Source organism: Oryctolagus cuniculus, chromosome 19 (assembly GCF_964237555.1).
Source record: "Oryctolagus cuniculus chromosome 19, mOryCun1.1, whole genome shotgun sequence".
Taxonomy (NCBI): Eukaryota; Metazoa; Chordata; class Mammalia; order Lagomorpha; family Leporidae; genus Oryctolagus; species Oryctolagus cuniculus.
In genome coordinates, this window is record NC_091450.1 from 36,231,299 (window position 1) to 36,251,553 (window position 20,255).

Consider the following 20,255-nt stretch of genomic DNA (forward strand, 5'->3'; position numbering starts at 1 on the left):
CACCCTTCCTCTGAACCCAGGATGGCCCAGCTAGGCTTCCTCCTGACTGATACCTTCAGGGGAAACTCAGAAGTTTTCCTATTTAAATCCCAAAAGCCCTTTGTTCCAAGAGGAGCAGAGGTGGGGAAGCAAGACCCATCTCCTTAAAAACCCCCGGCCTCAACCGGACTGCACGCTCAGCCCTCTGCCTCTCTGCTGAGCCGCCCGCCTGCCTGGCCAGGTGTGATCTCTCCACTCAACCACGTAACCTCGTTCCTCCCCCCTCCCCTCCCAGTCCGAGTGACTGGGCACTCTCTCAGGTCCTGTCTAGAGAGGTGCCCATCCATTCTTGCAGATGTCACTACCCTAATAAACCTTGCTACTTTTACTTTCCACTACTCTGTCTCACGCCTGAATTCTTTCTTGCGCGAAGACAAGAACCCTGCCATTCTCCGGTAACAGAACCAAGGTGGCCCTGGCTGCCACAGCCATGGGCAGTAACATGAGAGGTCAGAAGTCAAGGCCCCGCCACACGGAGCCTCTAGACCCAGGCTCCTCTGATGGACAAGGACTCCGAGCCGACCCAGAAGGATGGCCACCAATCACTTTGTCACAGAAGACACGACGGCCGTGGGGACAACAGCAGCTTCGCATCAGCAGCCTTGCACAAGGGGACAAAACCGACGGCAGCCGTGGTGTCACTAGTCGGCGGGGGTGTCCAGGGCACCCAGCCCAGACCCCAGAAGACACCAGACAGGGCCGAGTGCCACATCAAAGCCCCAACCTCCACCGTCACCAAACCCGTCAGCATCCCAAGTGTGGCCCCTCCCAAGCCCCGACACGGCTCCACCCGCCGCCTCCGCCGTCTGCACCCGGCCCCCTCCATCCAGCCTGCCTCGCCCTGAGCTCCCAGGCCCCTCAGCCCCGTCTCTGCACTGGGCAGTGGGCATGGCAGGTCCCAGCACGTGGACGCTGCTGGACACAGCCCCCGGGGCTCACCGTGTCTCTCCGCCCTAGGGCCTGGCACAGGGACCCGAGGCGGCGTCTGGAGCAGCCTGGCTGTCCTGGGCCAGGGCCGGCTCCCCTGAGCCACAGCAGGCGCACCACAGCACCCCATCCCGAGGCCGTCCCCCATCTCATGAGCCCACATTTCCAGAAAGCCGCGGCAGGCGCCTCCTCGGGGACCTTCCCGGGCACCTACCTTCTCTCGTTGTCATCCAGGTGGGTGAAGAGCACGTTCTTGGAGATGGCCCTGGCCAGCGCCGTCATGGTCTTGTAGTCCTTGGGGATGACCTGCGGGGAGGCCACGGGCGGTCAGACCCGGCCATGTGGACACGGGACGTGGGGCCGGCGCCAGGGTTCACGTCCCTTGCCTGACCCCAGCTAGTGTGGCCTGGCCCCGCCCACTCTGCCGCTCCCACTGGGGGCCCTCGCTCACCAGCCAGCTGTCACGGCGAGATGTTCGAGACCACCCCCTCGGCGGCTCTGCAACACCCCACACTCACGCTGACTCCTGCCCGGCACAGGGGCTGCGCCTGGGCACCCACAGCCCCACTGAGCTCCAGAGCCCGGCCATTCCCTCAGCACAGCGCCCACGTGACAGGGTTCCTCCCTTCTCAAGGCTGAACGGTATTCACTGCAGCGTTCAGATACACACACAGGGGCCGGCGCTGCAGCACAGCAGCTAAAGCCGCCGTCTGCGCTGCCAGCATCCCATACGGGCGCCAGTTCAAGTCCCGGCTGCTCCACTTCCGGTCCAGCTCTCTGCTGTGGCCTGGGATAGCAGTGGAGGATGGCCCAAGTCCTTGGGCCCCTGCACCCATGGGGGAGACCCAGAGGAAGCTCCTGGCTCCTGGCTTGAGCCTGGCCCAGCCCTGGCCATTACAGCCATCTGGGGAGTGAACCAGCGGCAACAGAACTGATAACGGACCCCAGGCTGGGGGCTGCCCAAGGTGATGCTCCCTGCCTGGTTCAGAGGAGAGAGGTCAGGGCCGGGCAGGGGTCGGGACCCCAGAGGTACAGAGGCAGCACCATGGCTGTGCAGGACCTGCTTCCGGAAGCTTCTGACGCAGGCATGGGCCAAGGAGCCACCCGGGGAGGCCAGCACTGCCCACAGCTGCTGAGCGTCTCAGGGCCCAGGTGCCCCTCCCGGCGAGGCCTGGGGGAGGGAGGCTGGGCAGCCAGGTCCGGACGCCCCTGTCCCCATTGGAGGAACTGGGCCCCGGGTCCGGACGCCCCGTCCCCATCGGAGGAACTGGGCCCCAGGTCCGGACGCCCCTGTCCCCATTGGAGGAACTGGGCCCCGGGTCCGGACGCCCCGTCCCCATCGGAGGAACTGGGCCCCGGGTCCGGAAGCCCCTGTCCCCATCGGAGGAACTGGGCCCCGGGTCCGGAAGCCCCGTCCCCATCGGAGGAACTGGGCCCCGGGTCCGGAAGCCCCTGTCCCCATCGGAGGAACTGGGCCCCGGGTCCGGAAGCCCCGTCCCCATCGGAGGAACCGGGCCCCGGGTCCGGACGCCCCGTCCCCATCGGAGGAACCGGGCCCCGGGTCCGGACGCCCCGTCCCCATCGGAGGAACCGGGCCCCGGGTCCGGACGCCCCTGTCCCCATCGGAGGAACTGGGCCCCGGGTCCGGACACCCGCATCACCATCAGAGGAACTGAGCCCCGGGCACCCCTGGGGGCAGCAGTGATGGCTCCAGGGTCTGGGCCCTGCCACCCAGGTAGGGGACCTGGATGGAGTTCCTGGCCCGGCTTCTGCCCCAGCCCTGGCTGTCGCAGGCGGTTTGGGCAGTGAAGCAGTGGGTGGGGGCTCTGTGTGTCCGTCCCCCCCCCCGCACCCCCACCCCTGTCTCTCTCTGCAGGGACCCAGACCAGGATTCCTCACACCGCCCAGACTCTGCCCCCAGGGAACCCACAGGTGAGCCGTGGTGATGGGGGCCAGGGTGCCGGGGGCGGGGTGGGATTGGGGCGGGACTGGCATGCGGTAGGGGCCGGCGCGGGGCAGGGGGGTGGGCTGGGGCCGGGGGCGAGGGGCTCACCTTCCTGACATAGGACACGGCGTCCTCCTCCGTGTACACCTCGGCGCTCACGCCCCCGCGCCGGCGCCGCGCCTTTACCACGGGGTTGGGGGGCACCGGGGACACCTCCTCGTCATGGGAGTCCGGCTGGGCGCCGGACTTCTGCCGTGCCAGCGTCTGTCTGTTTTCCTCCTGCGCGGGACAAGAACGTGGGGACAGTGTTAGGGCAGCGGCCTCCGCCAGGCACAGGGGCCCCGGCTCTGTCCTTGCCTCATCCCTGCCCGGCCGGCCCCAGAGTCCACATGGCCACAGGCTTTCCGAGTGACACGTGGGGCACAGTGACTCCGCCCTGTGGCTGTGGCCGCAGGCAGGGCCTTGGGGAGCCAGGAGAGGGGCCCAGGATCAGGGGTCCCCACCCTCACCGGCCCTGCTGGACCCACCTGGGAGGACATGGAGATGCGGCTGTGGGGTACCCACCCCACAGGTGCACATTCCGGGCTCCTGGGGGCCTCACAGGTGCACACTCCGGGTGCACCCCCTGCTGTGACTTCACGGCCCATCTCTTATTGTACCCCCAAGGAATCCGGACGCTGGCCTCTTAGGGTCACCCAGCCAGGTGCTAGGCCCCCGGAAGGCGAAGCCACCACCTGGCCCCATGGGGTCAGAGGAAGCTGGGGGGGGGGGGCCTGGCTTCCTGCCGGCTCCCTCTGTCACCGTGCCCTGCCCCAGGAACCTCAGGAAAACCGGACAGCTTCGGGCCCAAGGGCAGTGCAGAACGCGGGTGGACACCCAGGACCCCGACCAGCACATCCCAAAGGCTGCACCCCCTCCACCCACCGTGGACCCAAACCAGGGAGAGTGGCAGAGTCCTGAGCAGGGGCGGCGGCGACCCTGTGCCCGCCCTAACTCCTGGGGGCAGCATGGGGGCAGGCAGCCCGGGATGGACAGCCAGCTCCGCTCTCAGCCCTAGCGTCCTGCTATTGCAGACCCCAGGATGCAGTGGCCATGGGTCAAGGACTTGGGTCCCCGTCACCCACGGGGAGACCTACACCAAGTTCCTGGCTCCCGGCTTGGGCCTGGCCCAGCCCCGCCTGTGGTGGACATTTGGAGAGTGAATCGGCAGATGGAAGATCAATAGATATCTCTCTTTCTCTCTCTCAATAAAAAATTTTTACATTGTTAAAAAAAAAAAAGGATAATTGAAAGAGAAAACATTTTGGAAGTCAGAGTGACAGAAAGAGAGGGAGAGAGAGGTCTTCCATCTGCTGGTTCACTTCCCAAATGGCTGCAATGGCCGGGGCTGGGCCAGACCAAAGCCAGGAGCTTCTCCTGGTCTCCCATGCGGGTGCAGGGCCCAAGCACTTGGGCCATCCTCCACTGCCCTCCCGGGAGCGTAGCAGGGGCTGGATGGGAGGAGCAGCGGGGACGGGAGCCACTCTCTGGGATGGATGTCGGCTTCCCCTGCTGCGCCAGCCCGAGACAGCGTCTAGTAAGCCCCAGCAGCTGGGCTCGGGCAGAATTTCTCTCCCTTCCTACACTCTGCTCAGACAGGCCCGCGACACAGAGCAGTCAGGAGAAGAACCGTGTCACCACATGCCACGATGCCGACACGGGCGCCACTGAGGCACCTGCATGAGCGGCAAGTCCCAGAAACCACGCCATCCACCGAGGGCCACGGGGCTCACAAGATGTGTCCAGGATGAAGCCTCCAGGGGGCCAAGCCCCGGCTGACTCAGCTCCGGGGGCCGTGTCCCCTCTGCCTGAACCTGGAGGACACATGCCCAGGACCCCATCGGCTCCACCACAAATCCAGCCCAAGGGGACCCGGCCCCTCCCATCCTGTAAGGGTGGGGGGTTTCACCCCAGGGCACAGGGCAGGACCCTGTCCACAGCTCTTCTCCCAACCCCTCCCTTGCCCGTGGCCAGCGGGGCGGGGCGGAGGGCTCAGAAGCCCCTCCCACGAGGAAGGGTAGCAGAGAGGGAGCTGGGCGCGGCCAGCCATTACCATGTGGCTCATCTCTGTGCCGCCTTCTCCGGGCGCCCCTAACGCGGGACGGAGAACACGCACATGGCTTCCCTCGGGTCCCGGCAGAACTGGCAGCACCGCGGCCTCTGTGGCCATTACCTTGTGGCTCATCTCTGCACTGCCGTCTCCGGGCACCCCTAACGCGGGACGGAGAACACGCACATGGCTTCCCTCGGGTCCCGGCAGAACTGGCAGCACCGCGGCCTCTGTGGCCATTACCTTGTGGCTCATCTCTGCGCTGCCGTCTCCGGGTGCCCCTAACGCGGGACGGAGTACACGCACATGGCTTCCCTCCCGGTCCTGGCAGAACTGGCAGCACCGCGGCCTCTGTGGCCTGCCCACGGTCTCGCTGGCCCTTGCAACCACAAAGCCAGGCTTGGGCTCTCAGGGGGACATGGGGACTGCGTACAGGGCCCCTTGGGAGGTAGGTGCCACCTGCCTCAACAGCCAGGGCCTACTGAGCCCTGCCCTGTGGCGCGGGGCCACTCTGCTGTTGCCACGACAACAGGCCACCTCACAATGGCCACCCTGGGTCGCCAGTGCCTCTTCTGTGCCCCTCCCACTGGAAGTCCCCAAGAGTCCCCGGAGCCAGCGGAGTTCCAGCCAGAGACGCCGGGGCGTCTGGAACGCTGCGGCACCAGAGACCCACGGGCAGCCGGTGGCCCCAGTGCCCGTGCCGCAGAGCAGAGGCGGGCAGGCGGCCCTGCGGGGTTCGCTGAGGGTGAGGGGGGTCAGCCTGGAGGTGGTGCCCGTTCCTGGCCTGGAAGAAGACGGCCCTGACTCCCAGAGGGGTGCTCAGAGCCCAAGAGGCGGAGCCGCAGGAACCGGTGAGCAAAGGAATGTTAAGTGCGCAATTCCGCGTCAGCGCCTGCACCCCCCAGCCCAGAGGAACCCCCTCCCACCAGCGGTCCCGCCTCCTCCCACCAGCGGCCCTGCCCCGGCCACCCCAGGCTGCCAGCCGGGCAGGCACTGCCTACGGCCATGGGTGGTTTGGCCACTGAGCAAGGCACCCGGGCTCCCGCCTGGTGCTGTGGGTGTCAGAGTTGGCTCCCGCTCACGGCTGGGCGAGTTCTGCCGTGGGGAGACGCCACGCCCCGTGTATCCCTTTACCGGATGTGGACGGCCGGGTTGTCTGGCCTCATGGCTGCCGTGGGCGTTCAGCCACCGGGCTGGGCCTCCCCAGAGTGGGCCTGCTGTCCCGTGGCAGCTGTGGACGCGACTCAGAACCCCCGCTCCCCGTGGCCGTGTGGCTTCCTGCACTGCGCAAGGCAGCAGGGTCCCATCCCTCCACTCCTCACTGGCACCTGCCGCTCTGCTTTGCTAGCTAGCTGCTTCTTTGACAGACACAGCTCCGTCCACTGGCTCCCTCCCCAGCGCTCCACAAGGCCACAGCTGGACGTAGGAGCAGAGCTGGGAGGTGGACCCTGGGCCCTGGCGTGGGATGCAGGCGACCTCGCCTGCATCTTGTTTGCTGGACAAATGCCCAGCTCTGTGTTTCAACTTCTAACTTTTGTTTAAAAGGCAGTTATAGAGCTGGGCGGGGGAGGATCTTCCATCCGCTGGTTCACTCCCCAAACGGCTGCAATGGCCAGGGCTGAGCCAGGCTGAAGCCGGGAGCCAGGAGCTTCTTCCCGGTCTCCCATGCTGGTACAGGGGCCCAGTACCCGGGCCATCCTCCACTGCTTTCCCAGGCTATCAGCAGGGAGCTGGATCAGAAGTGGAGCAGCTGGGACTTGAACCGCACCCATATGAGACGCCGGCACCACACACGGCAGCTTTACCCACTATGCCACAGCACCAGCCCACGTGTTTTCATCTGGACGTGGCCAGCATGACTGAGAGGAGCGAGCCCACAGCTGGGAAAGGCCACGGAGAAGCAGAATCGTGGGCCTGGGCAGGGACACAGCGACTGGACGGTCAGCCCAAGGACCCCATGGAGCTGCAGCCTGGGGCCAGAGGGCCAGGGAGAATGGTGAACTCCTACCTAAGCATCAAAACCCAGTGCGGAGGGCCGGCACTGCGGCTCACTAGGCTAATCCTCCGCCTATGGCACCGGTACCCCGGGTTCTAGTCCCGGTCGGGGCACCGGATTCTGTCCCGGTTGCTCCTCTTCCAGTCCAGCTCTCTGCTGTGGCCCAGGAGGGCAGTGGAGGATGGCCCAAGTGTTTGGGCCCTGCACCCCATGGGAGACCAGGAGGAAGCACCTGGCCCCTGGCTTCAGATTGGCGCAGCACGCTGGCCGTGGCAGCCATTTGGGGGGTGAACCAATGGAAGGAAGACCTTTCTCTCTGTCTTTCTCTCTCACTGTCTAACTCTGCCTGAAAAAAAAAAAAAAAAAAAAAAAAAAAAAAAAACAACAGTGCAGACAGTGAGAGCCACCTCCACCTCCCACTGTGCAATGACCCCAACACACACCTGACAACACCACTTGAAGAAAAACAGATTCAGGTCTCAGCTGCTCCACTTCTGATCCAGCTCCCTGCTGATGCACCTAAGAAAGCAGTGGAGGATGGCCCAAGTGCCTGGGCCCCTGCACCCACGAAGGAGACCCAGAGGAAGCTCCTGGCTCCTGGCTTCAGCCTGGCCCAGCCCTGGCTATTATGACCATTTGGGGAGTAGAGGGAAGATACCGCTCGCTCGCTCACTCTCTGTAACTCTTTCAAATAAATCGTTTGTTTTTTTGGTTTTTTTTTTTTTTTTTTTTTTTTTTTTTGAAAGGCAGAGTGGACAGTGAGAGAGAGACAGAGAGAAAGGTCTTCCGTTGCCGTTGGTTCACCCTCCAATGGCCGCCGCGGCTGGCGCGCTGTGGCCGGCGCATCGCGCTGATCCGATGGCAGGAGTCAGGTACTTATCCTGGTCTCCCATGGGGTGCAGGGCCCAAGCACTTGGGCCATCCTCCACTGCACTCCCCGGCCACAGCAGAGAGCTGGCCTGGAAGAGGGGCAACCGACACAGAATCCAGCGCCCCGACCGGGACTAGAACCCGGTGTGCCGGCGCTGCAAGGTGGAGGATTAGCCTAGTGAGCCACAGCGCCAGCCTCAAATAAATCTTTTAAGAACGGGCCGGCGCTATGGTGTAGTGGGTAAAGCCTCCACCTGCAATGCCCACATGGGCACTGGTTCAAGACCCGGCTGCTCCTCTTCAGATCCAGCTCTCTGCTATGTCCTGGAAAAGCAGCAGAAGATGGTCTAGGCCGGCGCTGCAGCTCACTAGGCTAATCCTCCGCCTGCAGCGCCGACACACCGGGTTCTAGTCCAGGTTGGGATGATGGATTCTGTCCCGGTTGCCCCTCTTCCAGGCCAGCTCTCTGCTGTGGCCCGGGAGGGCAGTGGAGGATGGCCCAAGTGCTTGGGCCCTGCACCCCATGGGAGACCAGGATAAGTACCTGACTCCTGCCAGCGGATCAGCGCGGTGCTCCGGCCACAGCGCGCCAGCTGCGGCGGCCATTGGAGGGTGAACCAACGGCAAAGGAAGACCTTTCTCTCTGTCTCTCTCTCTCACTGTCCACTCTGCCTGTCAAAAAAAAGAAGAAGAAGGGGGGGGAGGGGGAGGGGAGGGGGAGGGGGAGGAGGAGGAGAAGGAGAAGGAGAAGGAGAAGGTCTAAGTGCTTGGGCCCCTGCACCCACATGGGAGACCTGGAGGAAGCTCCTGGCTCAGCTCAGGCTGTTGTGGCCATCTGGGGAGTGAACCAGCAGATGGAAGACCTCTCTCTCTCTCCCTCTCTCTCCCTCTCTCTCCCCCCCTTCTCTATGTAACTCTGATTTTCAAATAAACCTTTTTAAAAATAAATCTTTTAAGAAAATAAATTGTCCTGTGAAGACTTCAAAGCAAACCCCAGGCCGGGAAGATCACCCGGGAAACATGGGTTTTCCCAACACCAGCACCCAGAGCTGAGAAACCAAGCTCCAGTGCGACCAGTGCCCACATGGACGCTGGCACGGAAACTACCGAGTCCCAGCGACACAGGAAGAGGATGCTCTGAGCCCCGAAACCCCTGACGGCACTCACGGACGGCACCCAGAACCCCACATTCTGCCTGGGCTCTAAAAAACGTTCTCTTCGGGGCTGCCGCTGTGGTATAGCCGGTAAAGCTGCTGCCTGCAGCACTGGCTTCCCATACGGGCGCCGGTTTGAGACCTGGCTGCTCCTCTTCCAATCCAGCTCCCCGCTAATGCCCTGGGACAGCAGTGGAAGATGGCCCAAGTGCTTGGGCCCTGCACTCACGTGGGAGACCTGGAAGAAGCTCCTGGCTCCTGGCTTCGGATCGGCCCAGCTCCAGCCATTGTGGCCAATTGGGGAGTGAACCAGCGGATGGAAGACCGACCTCTCTCTCTCTCTCTCTCTCTGCCTCTCCTCTCTGTGTAACTCTTTCAAATAAATAAATAAATCTTAAAAAAAAAAAAAAAAAGAAAAGAAAAGAAAAGAAAACACTCTTAGAACTTATCGGCTAGAAAACACAACCTCCTCAGAGAGACACAAACGGCAGAAACATCAGGAAAGATGCCCACGCCATCTGTCACTGGCGGAACACTGAGATCCTTCTAGAAAAAAATCCAAACAGAACAAAACCCTGGTGAGGAGGAAGAGCAACGGAACTTGCACTCACTGCTGCTGGGGTCTCAGCGTGGAGCCCAGAACCCCACTCCTGGAGTTTACCCAAAAGCACACGCACGCGAATGTCTGTCCACAGCAGTAGACGCCAGGAGCATCCTGCCCGGGAGAGGGCAGCCGGAGCCACAGCAGGGGCAGCACAGCCTATAGGGCTGCACAGCCCAGGCTTCCGGCTCCAGACTCGCTGGGAGAGGCCGGACTGCACGGGGGGAGCCCAGCGGTCACGGGCACGGACGTCCAGGGCGGGGAGGCCCAGACTGTGCACGGGGGAGCCCAGCGGTCACAGCCGTGGACGTCCAGGGCGGGGAGGCCCAGACTGTGCACGGGGGAGCCCAGCGGTCACAGGCGTGCACGGACGTCCAGGGCGGGGAGGCCCAGACTGTGCACGGGGGGAGCCCAGCAGTCACAGCCGTGGACGTCCAAGGCGGGGAGGCCCCATCCCTGTCTCTTAGGTGCACAGTACAAAGACTGAGCCCTGAAGGAACCGGAGGACTCGGGCCAGCAACAGGGTCTCACCCAGGCTGTTACAGACGCGGCGCCGGGGCCGGGGCTGGGGGCCGGAGGCTCCCGTGCTGAGGCTCAGCGTCTCTGCAAACCTAAGACTGGGCTGGAAAGCTAAGCCTGGGGGCCGGCGCGGTGGCACCGTGGGCTCAGCTTCTGCCTGCCGCCCGCACTGCTGACATCCGAGTGGGCGCCAGTTCGAGTCCTGGCTGCTCCACTTCCCGTCCAGCTCTGCTGTGGCCTGGGAAAGCAGTGGAGGATGGCCCAGGTGCTTAGGCCCCTGCACCCGCGTGGGAGACCCAGGGGAAGCTCCTGGCTCCTGGCTTTGGCCTGGCCCAGCTCCAGCCATTGTGGTCACTGGGGGAGTGAACCAGCGGATGGAAGATTCTGTCTCTCTGTGACTCTGTCTTTCAAGTAAAATAAATTTTAAAAAATCACACAAACCAAAACAGCAATAAATCTAACAGAATTAATGAAGACACAGCCTGTGTCCTGGAGCGGAGGATCTGACGCTGCTAAGGTGCAGATTCCTCCCGGATTCTGTACCTGTGAGACGCAGGTCACCCAGACCCCAAGGGAACAGCTGCACCCCTGCACCGGGCTCGTTCTAGAACCCGGGGAAGGGAGAGGAGCGAAGACCGCCCACAGGCGGGGCCGCACAGCCCGGTGCCCGGTGCCCAGGTGTGGCCGCCTCCCACGGGGCAGCGCCGTGGACGTGGACACGGACACGCGTGAGGGCCTCACTCCCGGCGCCGACACAGGGGCGGCCGGCCCTGAAACCCCGGGGGAAGGGAGAGGAGCGAAGACCGCCCACAGGCGGGGCCGCACAGCCCGGTGCCCGGTGCCCGGGTGTGGCCGCCTCCCACGGGGCAGCGCCGTGGACGTGGACACGGACACGCGTGAGGGCCTCACTCCCGGTGCGGACACAGGCGCGGTCGGCCCTGAAATCCCGAGGGGAAGGGAGAGGAGCGAAGACCGCCCACAGGCGGGGCCGCACAGCCCGGTGCCCGGTGCCCGGGTGTGGCCGCCTCCCGCGGGGCAGCGCCGTGGACGTGGACACGGACACGCGTGAGGGCCTCACTCCCGGTGCGGACACAGGCGCGGTCGGCCCTGAAACCCCGGGGGAAGGGAGAGGAGCGAAGACCGCCCACAGGCGGGGCCGCACAGCCCGGTGCCCGGTGCCCGGGTGTGGCCGCCTCCCACGGGGCAGCGCCGTGGACGTGGACACGGACACGCGTGAGGGCCTCACTCCCGGCCCGACACAGGCGCGGTCGGCCCTGAAACCCCGGGGACACACGCGTTCCTGTCACCAAGCAGCTCGCCGGGGTCGCCCCTACCTCCGCCCACACCCGGAGACGCCCCTGGCGCCGCTGCCCACGGGGGAAGCGCGGCCGTGAGGACCGGGGACAAACCTCGGAGCAGGCCGAAGGCCCCACTCGGAGCGGAACGCGGCGCGACCCCGCCCACAGCTCCGGGAAAGGCGGAGCTAGCGTGACAGACAGGACACGGGCCAGTGGGGCGGGGGGGGGGGGGGAGGGCTAGGGGCCAGCAGGGGGGCTGGGGCGGAGCTTGAGTGAGACACGCCCACGGGGTCAGCCAGGCCTGGGGTGGAGCTGGAGAGAGACACACCCACTGGGGGGGCCAGCTGGAGGGGCTGGGGCAGAGCTAGAGTGAGACACGCCCATAGGGTGGGGGGGAGCCTGGGGGCGGAGCTTGGGTGAGAGACACCTCCTGGGGGGTGTCAGCCGGGGCTAAGGCGGAACTAGAGAGACATGCCTATAGTCAGCCGTGCCTGGGCAGAGCTAGAGAGAGCCCATGGGGCCAGCGGGGGTGGAGGGGCGGAGCTAGAGAGACACGCCCACGAGGCCCAAAGGGGGGCTGGGGCAGAGCTGGAGAGAGACATGACCAAGGGGCCAGCCGGGGCTGAGGGTGGGGCTAGAGAGAGACACACCCACGGGGCTGGGGCAGAGCCATAGAAAGACACGCCCACGGGGTCAGCCAGATGGAGAGGCGGAGCTAGGGTGAGAGACACGCTCATGGGGTCAGCCGGGCCTGGGGGAGGGCGTTTTGATCAGAAAAGGGGGGTCCTGACTGAGGTGCTCAGTATGTGACTCCACAGCCCGGCAACACGGGCATCCCATACGGGCCCTGGTTCAAGTCCCGGCTGCTCCACTTCCGATCCAGCTCTCTGCTGTGGCCTGGGAAAGCAGTAGAAGATGGCCCAAGTCCTTGGGCCCCTGCACACACGTGGGAGATGGGAGTTCCCTCTGAATGTCTCTCTCCCTCTCTCTCTAAATTTTTAAGACAAGGGGGAGACTTTGACCCAGAGAGGGAGGGAGGCCGTCAGGAGAGACGTCCACACTCCAAGGCAGGTCAGCCATGGCCACAGGAAATGTGGGGTGGGGTGGGGCAGACCCCCCCCCACAGAGCGACCACCTGAGGCTGCTCAGCCTGGGGCTGTGTCCAGCGGGGCCAGAGCACAGGGCTCTGCGGCCGAGGCTGCTCGTGCAGGTGAAACAGCCTGTGGCGGCCACAGACGCCAAGGCTGACACGCGTGGGCGGGCGTGGGAGGACCCAGGCCGAGACCCCTGGTCAGAACCCAGTGCCGGCATTTCAGACAGGACCTGGGCCTCAACCTGAGACAATCCAGACAGCGCCAGGCCACGCTCACCGCCCGGGACCCCAGCCCTCCTCTGCAGGGGCAGGTGAATCAGCCACCAGCCCCCGCCCAGGCCCCCGCCCATGGCTCAGACCCAGCCCCGGCAGCCCGGTGCCTAACTCCCACCAGAGGGAGCCCCTTCTCAGGCCAAAGCTCCACAGCCCCCTCCCCGGACAGCAATGCCTGCTCATCACCACGGAAACAGGTGGCCAACCTGGCCGTGCAGCCCCACGCCCAGCCCATGTCCAGCCCCGACACCTGCCGCGGCCCCCAGCTGGCGTCCCCAGCTCTCTGGCTCGGATGCTTCCCCGTCAGGGCAGCCCTCAGCTGCCTGCAGGGTCTCTGCACGGGGGCCACCACAGAGCCACAGGTCTATGCACCTGCTCCTGCCACCTGTGGCATCTTCCTGGGCCCTCCTGGGCCCCCAGGTGTCACCCCAAGTCCTAACCCTCTCTGGCCAAGTCCTCATCCTGGCTCCCAGAACCACCTGTTCCAGCTTGGCCTCGGCGGCCTTGAGCTGTCCTGGAGCACCCTGGGTGACGATGAGCTGGCAAAAGCCACCCTGCCCAGTAGGGCTCCAAACATCGCGGCCTCAGCCAAACGTCCCCGGCCCTGTTCTCCCCCTGCTGCCTCGGCGGGGCCCAGCCTGCACCTGCCCCAGGGCTCCCGGTGGACTCCCCGCCCCCCAACAAACCAAAACCAAGCCGAGCAGTGCCAATTCCGGCAGGGTCCCCGTGAGAGCCAGGAGGACACACGGCCACCTGCCCTCCCTGTCCACGCCTGGGGACAAGGGGGGACATGCGGAGACTCCACGGCCACGCACACCCACCAGTGACAGGGAGAACGAGCAACGGAGCTCCTTGCACCCGGACACCACCCTTCTAGAAAGATCTCCACCACCAGCAGCAAGACTGCATGCACCCGGAAGTCCACTCCCACAAGGCCTCCTAACCAAACACTGTCCCGTACAGGACACAGTGGCGGAGCAGCGAGGTCTGGGACAGGCCTCAGGGGGTGACTTTGAAAAGGTCTGTGGGAAACGGAACGAGAATGTGGGTTCATTTCAGTGCAAAAGTCTCTTACATGCATCTGTATGGGGGGCTTTCAAAAAGCTCACTCAGCTGGCCGGCGCTGTGGCCGCCGCTGGTGAAGCCGCCTGCAGAGCCAGCATCCACATGGGCGCTGGTCCTGGGCCTGTGGGCGCCACTTCCCACCCAGCTCCCTGCTGTGGCCTGGGAAAGCGGCGAAAGCTGACCCAAGTGCTTAGTCCCTGCACCTGCCTGGGAGACCCGGCTTTGGCCAGGCCCAGCCCTGGCCATTGCAGCCATTTGGGAAATGAACCAGCAAACGGGAGACCTCTCTCTCCCTCTCTCTCTCTCTCTCTCTTTCTCTGTAACCCTGCCTGTCAAATAAATAAAACCTTTTAAAATACAGGGAAGAAGTACGTTCCCCCCTTTTGGGGGGGACCCCTGCAGCCTAAACTCCACAGCATGGGGACACACGAGGGATCAGGGACAAGGGACAGCCGAGCTGTGACCGGAACATGAAACAGAACAGCCCCGAGCGACAGCTGGGGGGAGGAGCGGAATGAGGACTGGGCGGGGCCCACCGGCATGGCCACGCCTCCCCCCAGAGGCCGGGAAGGCGGCGGCGACAGGTGTCACTGGGGAGGAAGGAGCCCCTGGCGGGGGTCGGCTCCTCGGACCCCAGCAGGCACAGCCCAGGCCCTGACCTCGGAGGCGCCGCGGGGCCCCGGGGCCACTGACCTTCTCCAGCCGCTCGAAGTGCTCCCGCAGGAAGCGCATGGGGCGCTCGGGCTTGGCCACGCACAGGTGCACCACGCAGTCCTTGAGCGCCTGCTGGATGCCATGCTGCTGCACGTAGAGCTCGCAGCCCCGCAGGCTGTCGTCGTCGTCCGAGGGGAAGCACGGGGCCGCCATGGCCAGCGCGAACGCCAGGACCGCGTCCCTGTGGGGAAGACACGCGCGGGCCTCAGGGCGCGCCCCGCGTTCGCAGCGGCGGGGCAGGGCCCGGCCTTACCTGGGGACAGGCCCCGGGGGCTCCGGCTCGGCTCCGGGCATGGTCGGGGGCGGCCTCCGGCAATCCGGCCCCGAGCCGTGGACACTAGCGCGGGGGTCGCCCGCAGGCGGGGCCCGCGCGCTCGGAGAGAGAAAGCCGGGCCGGGCCTCGCCGCGGCCGGTGGGAGGAACAAAGGCCAGGCCGGGCGCCGCGCCGGAGTCATAATGGCCGGGCTGGGCCGGCTGCGAGGCCCCGGGGTCTCCAGGCTGCACGCGAGGAAAGCTCTCTCCGGGACCCGCGCCACCCCCACTCCGCACCCCGGACCTCACCCCCGCCGGCGGCTCTCGGACCCCCGCGTTTCCCGGAGGCCTCCCGGGCACGGCCGCGGCCCAGCTGGCCTCGGGCCCGGCCCCACGTACCTGGCTGGATGCGCTGCGCCCAAGGCGGGAGGCGAGTGCGCGGGGACGCGGAGACGCGGGCGAGCGGGGCCCGCACTGCAGCGGCGCCGCCTTCCGCACCGCCCCCGCGCCGCGCTCCCGCGGCAGCCGGCTGCCCCCACTGCTCCGCCTCCCCCGGCCCACCTGACTCCCCTGCCGCGTCGGGACCCTCCCCAGACAGACGCACAGGGACCCAAGGATCGTGCGGCTGCGGCCCCTGGTCCTCCCTGAACCCGCACCCCGGTGGTCCCAGTCCCACGCATCCACACCACAGCCCCCTCCTCAGCAGGCTCCACCGTGGCTGGGGGTGGGAGGGGAGGCAAGAGGGAATGGCCAGCCGGGCCCAGGTCCCCAGTACAACGGGGCTGAGCTCCTGTCTCCAGACGCCCAGTGGTCAATGCGAGGCCACAGCTGGCCTGCAGGAGAGGGGACTGCCCTTACCGTCCCTGCAGGGTCTCAGGACCCCCTTCCCAGGGGTAACACAACCTCTCCCCATGCCAGAAGAGGGAGTAGGGGACTGTTCTCCGCCAAGCCCCCCTGACGCCCTCATCAGGCCCCCACTCACCCCAAGGGCCCCTCACAGGGCCAGCTTCCTCCTGCATGGCCAGGTCACACGGCCTCGGACTCACCCTTGTCCCAGCTGCACCTGCCACAAGGAAGAAGAAGAGGTCCCTTTCAGGAATCTGCGACCAGATTTGCTTCCCGCAGCCGACTTGGTGCCCTGAGGGTCCGGCCTGCCTCCCGTGCAGCCCACAACCGCCCGCCGACCGGCTGGACACAGGGCCACCTGCTGCACCCTCCTCTTCCTGTCACGCTGGCTGCTGCAGGGCACCTGGGCCCAGGTGCCCCACCTGCTATGCTGCGGCCTGGCTGGCAGCAGACGCTCCAGGGCCGGCTTCCCTGGGGGTTTGCTGGCCCGGCCCCCTCCTGGCTCGTGCACCGTGGGCAGCTGCACCTGCCCCCCAGCCAACCAGCACCCTCCGTCCACGGGGATCTGCCGCAGGGGGTGCCCAGGGGAGTCAGGAGCAGTCAGCACAGAGCGCGTGTGTGAACCCGGGGGGAGCAGCTCTGGGGGCACACGCAGACCAGGCTGTGAGGGAGGAGGGCCGGCCCCCGCCCGTTCCCCAGGCCCCTGGTGCGTTTTGAATTATTTTGAATGTTATGCCACGCGTGCAGATTCTCTGTTTGAAAGCATGAATTTACGATGGGAGGTTTCAGTCTTCCTGGAAAAGATGAATTCGAATGCCCATTGCTGTCACAGGCAGCACAGGCGACGCCATACACCCAGACCTGAGCCCTGGTTCCAGTCCTGGCTGCTCCACCTCCAGCCCAGTCCGTGCTAATGCACCTGGGAAAGCAGCGGAAGATGCCCAAGTGCTTGGGCCCCTGCACCCACATGGGAGACCCGGATGGAGCTCCTGGCCCCTGGCTGAGCTCTGACTATGGCAACCATCTGGGGCATGGACCAGCAGATGGGACATTGATCTCTCTCCATCTCTCACTGTCACTCTTTCAAATAAGTAATTTCTTTAGTTGTGTCTTTTCACAAAGCTGGGAGGCTATGCTCGGATGGGAGCAGCCCTGTGGCAGAGCCGAGGAAGCCGGGGTGCGGTGAGTGGACAGAGCCCCGTCTGTGCCACTGCCAACCCCTCCCAAACCCTGCAGCTGCTTCCACCAGGACCCCGGCGAGGAAGAGCTGGCGGCAGGCCCCTGGCACCAGCTCCCACTCCTGCCGGGTCTGACGCCGGGTTCTTTTCTCTGCAGGCAGCCCATGGGGTTCCCGCAACACCAGGGGTCAGGGCCACCTTCTCCTGGGAGCCGCCTCCCCAACCCCGGCTCTGCCTGAAGTGCGCACCTGTCAAGGAGCCGGAGCTGCTAGGGCGCCCTGCCCTGTCCACCGCCTCCATCCCCGCTGGCAGAGCCAGGAGACTGGTGCTGCGCCAGCCCTGCCTCCTGGGGCTCCCTGCAGGGGCTCCCTGCCCACGCGCAGCTTTCTCTCCTTGTGGGGAGGACCTCGTGCTGTGGGGAAGCCCCCACGGGCCCAGGTGGAGAGGGGCTGGGGCTCCAGCAACCGGGCACACGTGTGGCCAGCCCCCAAGCCGGGCCCTGTGACCTTGTGACCAGCAGGACCTGGCGGCTGAGCGGAGCTGGGACCCACGTCAAATGGCCGGCAGCCCCCACTGTCCCTGTGACCGACACCACCGTGGGCCAGGACCCCAGCCAGCGCCTGCGAGAACGCCATGGACTCTCCCTTCCCCAGGGCTCCGAGCCTGTGCCCAAGGCCTGTGCACGTCCTGGGAACAGCTCTGGAACCTTCGGCCTTTCCAGGCACTCGGCCCAAACCAGCCCCATCTCACGCCGGGATGACGGAGCCAAGGCCTGGTGCTCGCCCACGTGCCCCTCAAGGGCCGGCGCTGCCCTGAAGGAGGGTCCCCCACCTTGGCCTGATCTCTCTCCATTTCCAGGCCCTGTGCCTCTGCTGGCTCAGCCGCATCTCAGGCCTCGTCCCTCGACTACCCGCCTCCCCCAGACCCAGACCAGCGAGCAGACGCCACAGCCCCGGTGACAGATGACGCGCTGGGGTCCCTCTTTCCTGACACGCGCCTGGACGGCTCCACCTCGTTCTGCTCAGACGCCTTCCCATGAGAGCCGTGTCCACCCAGCCGCTCTGAGTGTGCAGTGCTGACCTGGTCTCCACTCAGAACCGCCCCCGCCACAGCCGCCTGGGCGGGGGGAGGAGCTGGGGGAGAGAATCCAGGCCTGCTCCCCGCTGGGGTCTGACCTCTCCCACGCTGGAACTCCGGGAAGCTGGAGCGCCCAGCCCCTCATGGAGGCCAGCCAGGCGCAGGTCCCCTGTCCCTGCTCCACTAAGCCTGACGTCGGGGACGCCCCCCTTGTCTGGGCTGAGTGGGCTCCCATCACCCCCAGCTACCTTGGGGAGCTAGCAGGAAAGGCATCCCGCCACATTCCACTTGTGAACTTCTTGAAGGGCCCCGTGTGTGGCAGACCCCGCCTCGCTCATCCACCCACCTGCTGAGCCGGCGTGGGGACATGGGGGGGGGTCCTGAGTCCTGGCTGTCATGCCCGTCTGTGCCAGCAGAGGGCCGGCTGCAGTGAGCCACGGGGCCCCCAGCAGTGCAAGAGGTGCAATCAATCACACCCTCACCAGCACTCGTCCTCTTGCTTTTTAAAAAATGTTTTATTTTCCTCTCCATGAAAGGGAGGGAGAGAGATGGAGGGAAAGAGGGAGAGAGAGAGAGGGAGGGAGAGAGAGATATGGAAGGGAGAGAGGGAGGGAGGGAGGGAGAGAGAGATGGAGGGGGGAGAGAGAGAGGGAGGGAGGGAGGGAGGGAGAGAGGGAGGGAGGGAGAGAGAGAGGGAGGGAGGGGGAGGGAGAGAGAGGGAGGGAGGGAGAGGGGAGAGAGAGGGAGGGAGAGAGAGAGGGAGGGGGGAGAGAGAGATGGAGGGGGAGAGAGAGAGAGAAGGAGCGAGGGAGAGAGAGGGAGGGAGGGAGAGAGAGAGGGAGGGAGAGAGAGAGATGGAGGGGGAGGGACAGGGAGGGAGGGAGGGAGGGAGAGATGGAGGAGAGAGAGAGATGGAGGGGGGAGAGAGAGAGGGAGGGAGGGAGGGGGGAGAGAGAGGGAGGGAGAGAGAGGGAGGGAGAGAGGGAGGGAGGGAGGGGGAGAGAGAGATGGAGGGGGAGGGAGGGAGGAAGAGATGGAGGGAGGGAGGGAGGGAGAGAGAGAGAGGGAGGGAGAGAGAGGGAGGGAGGGAGAGAAAGATGGAGAGAGAGGGAGGGAGGTGGAGAGAGGGAGGAAGAGATGCAGGGAGGGAGCGAGCGCGCGCTCAGTCCCCTGCTGCTTCACTCTTGAAACGCCTGCAGCGGCTGGGGCGGGGCCAGGCTGCAGCCAGAAGCCCAGAGCTCCGTCTGGGTCTCCCTCGCGGCTGGCAGGGGCCCCAGCACTTGGGTCGCCACCTGCCCCCTCCCAGGCGCCTTAGCAGGGAGCTGGCTTGGAAGCGGGGCAGCTGGGACTCCAAGCAGGCGCTCGGCTGAGGGTGCCGGTGCCGGAGCGGCGGCTTTGCGCGCTGCACCACACCGGCTGTGGACAGGTGTGGCACGCCGGCCAGGTCTCCGGAGTAGCAGGCCTGGAAGAGTCCAGCACGTCGTCCCGGCCACGGCCACTCGCGAGGCCAGCACGGGGGAGGCTGGGCGTGCGTGGCGTGTGTCTGGAACCCCTAGCTTTGTAGGGGTTGGATGTGCCGGCGTCCACCCTCACTCCTCGTTTGTGAGAGCCCCAGCACACGGGAGCACCAGGCTTTCCCACGCCTGTTTCCCGCACCTTCAGAGCGAGTCCCACGGCTGTGGCCGAGCGCGTGTTGCAAGGCCAGCTGTGCTCCTAGTCCGCCCCAGGCTTGGCTGAGGTTTCTCGTCCCCTTTAAAAGCCGCTATGTCTCAGCTCCGTCAGCGCTCGGCTGAGGGCTTGTGCACCTGTGCTCCACGAGCGAGGCTGCGCCAGGGCGCCCCCTGCTGGTGACGTCCCCGTCTCCCAGGCTGGGAAGCACCCCTTTTCTGTCCAGGGCGGCCCCGCCAGGGCAACCGTAGGCCGGGCTCTGCCGCAGGCCAGTTCCTGAGTGGACGGCTTTGTGTGGCTCCTGAATGATGCTAGAAATACGCAGAGGGCCCCTGGCCAAAATCAAGGTGCCCCCCGACCCTGGGAGGGGTCTCCCTGGACGGTCCAGGGGGGCTGCGTCAGCCAGCCGCACTGCGGGTCCTGCTCTGTCCTCCCTCCTGGAAGATACTTCTGCTGGACACGGGGCACACAGCTGACCTCTCGTGTTTGCACACGCGGGGAACCCGCTGTCGCTCACGCTGCCCCCACCCCCACCCCCAGGTCGGCACATGCGTGTTCCTGGCCTCCCCGTCTCTGCCCGGCTCGGCTCCTGGGATCCGGGCATTTGGCTGAGCCTGTTTCCCACTTGCTAAAAATAATCATAATTATTTT

The 20,255-nt window shown here is 65.5% G+C and overlaps 1 protein-coding gene across 5 annotated transcripts in view; it reads right to left on the bottom strand.

Annotated features, from left to right (window-relative positions):
* Positions 1–15,390, bottom strand: part of PRKAR1B (protein kinase cAMP-dependent type I regulatory subunit beta) — a 63,939-nt gene extending 48,549 nt beyond the window's left edge. The window contains exons 1-4 of one of the 5 annotated variants that reach the window (XM_070064255.1): positions 15,235–15,390; positions 14,563–14,764; positions 3,020–3,190; positions 1,181–1,272 (exon numbers count right to left, since the gene is read on the bottom strand). In XM_070064255.1, coding sequence (XP_069920356.1) covers positions 1,181–1,272; positions 3,020–3,190; positions 14,563–14,736 — 437 coding nt within the window. In that variant the 5' untranslated portion in view covers positions 14,737–14,764; positions 15,235–15,390. Of the gene's footprint in view, positions 1–1,180; positions 1,273–3,019; positions 3,191–5,123; positions 5,509–14,562; positions 14,765–14,836; positions 14,991–15,144 lie in introns of those variants that run through there. The other 4 variants (XM_070064254.1, XM_070064256.1, XM_070064258.1 and 1 more) reach the window with 4 other exon arrangements.
* Between the last annotated feature and the right edge of the window lie 4,865 nt (positions 15,391–20,255).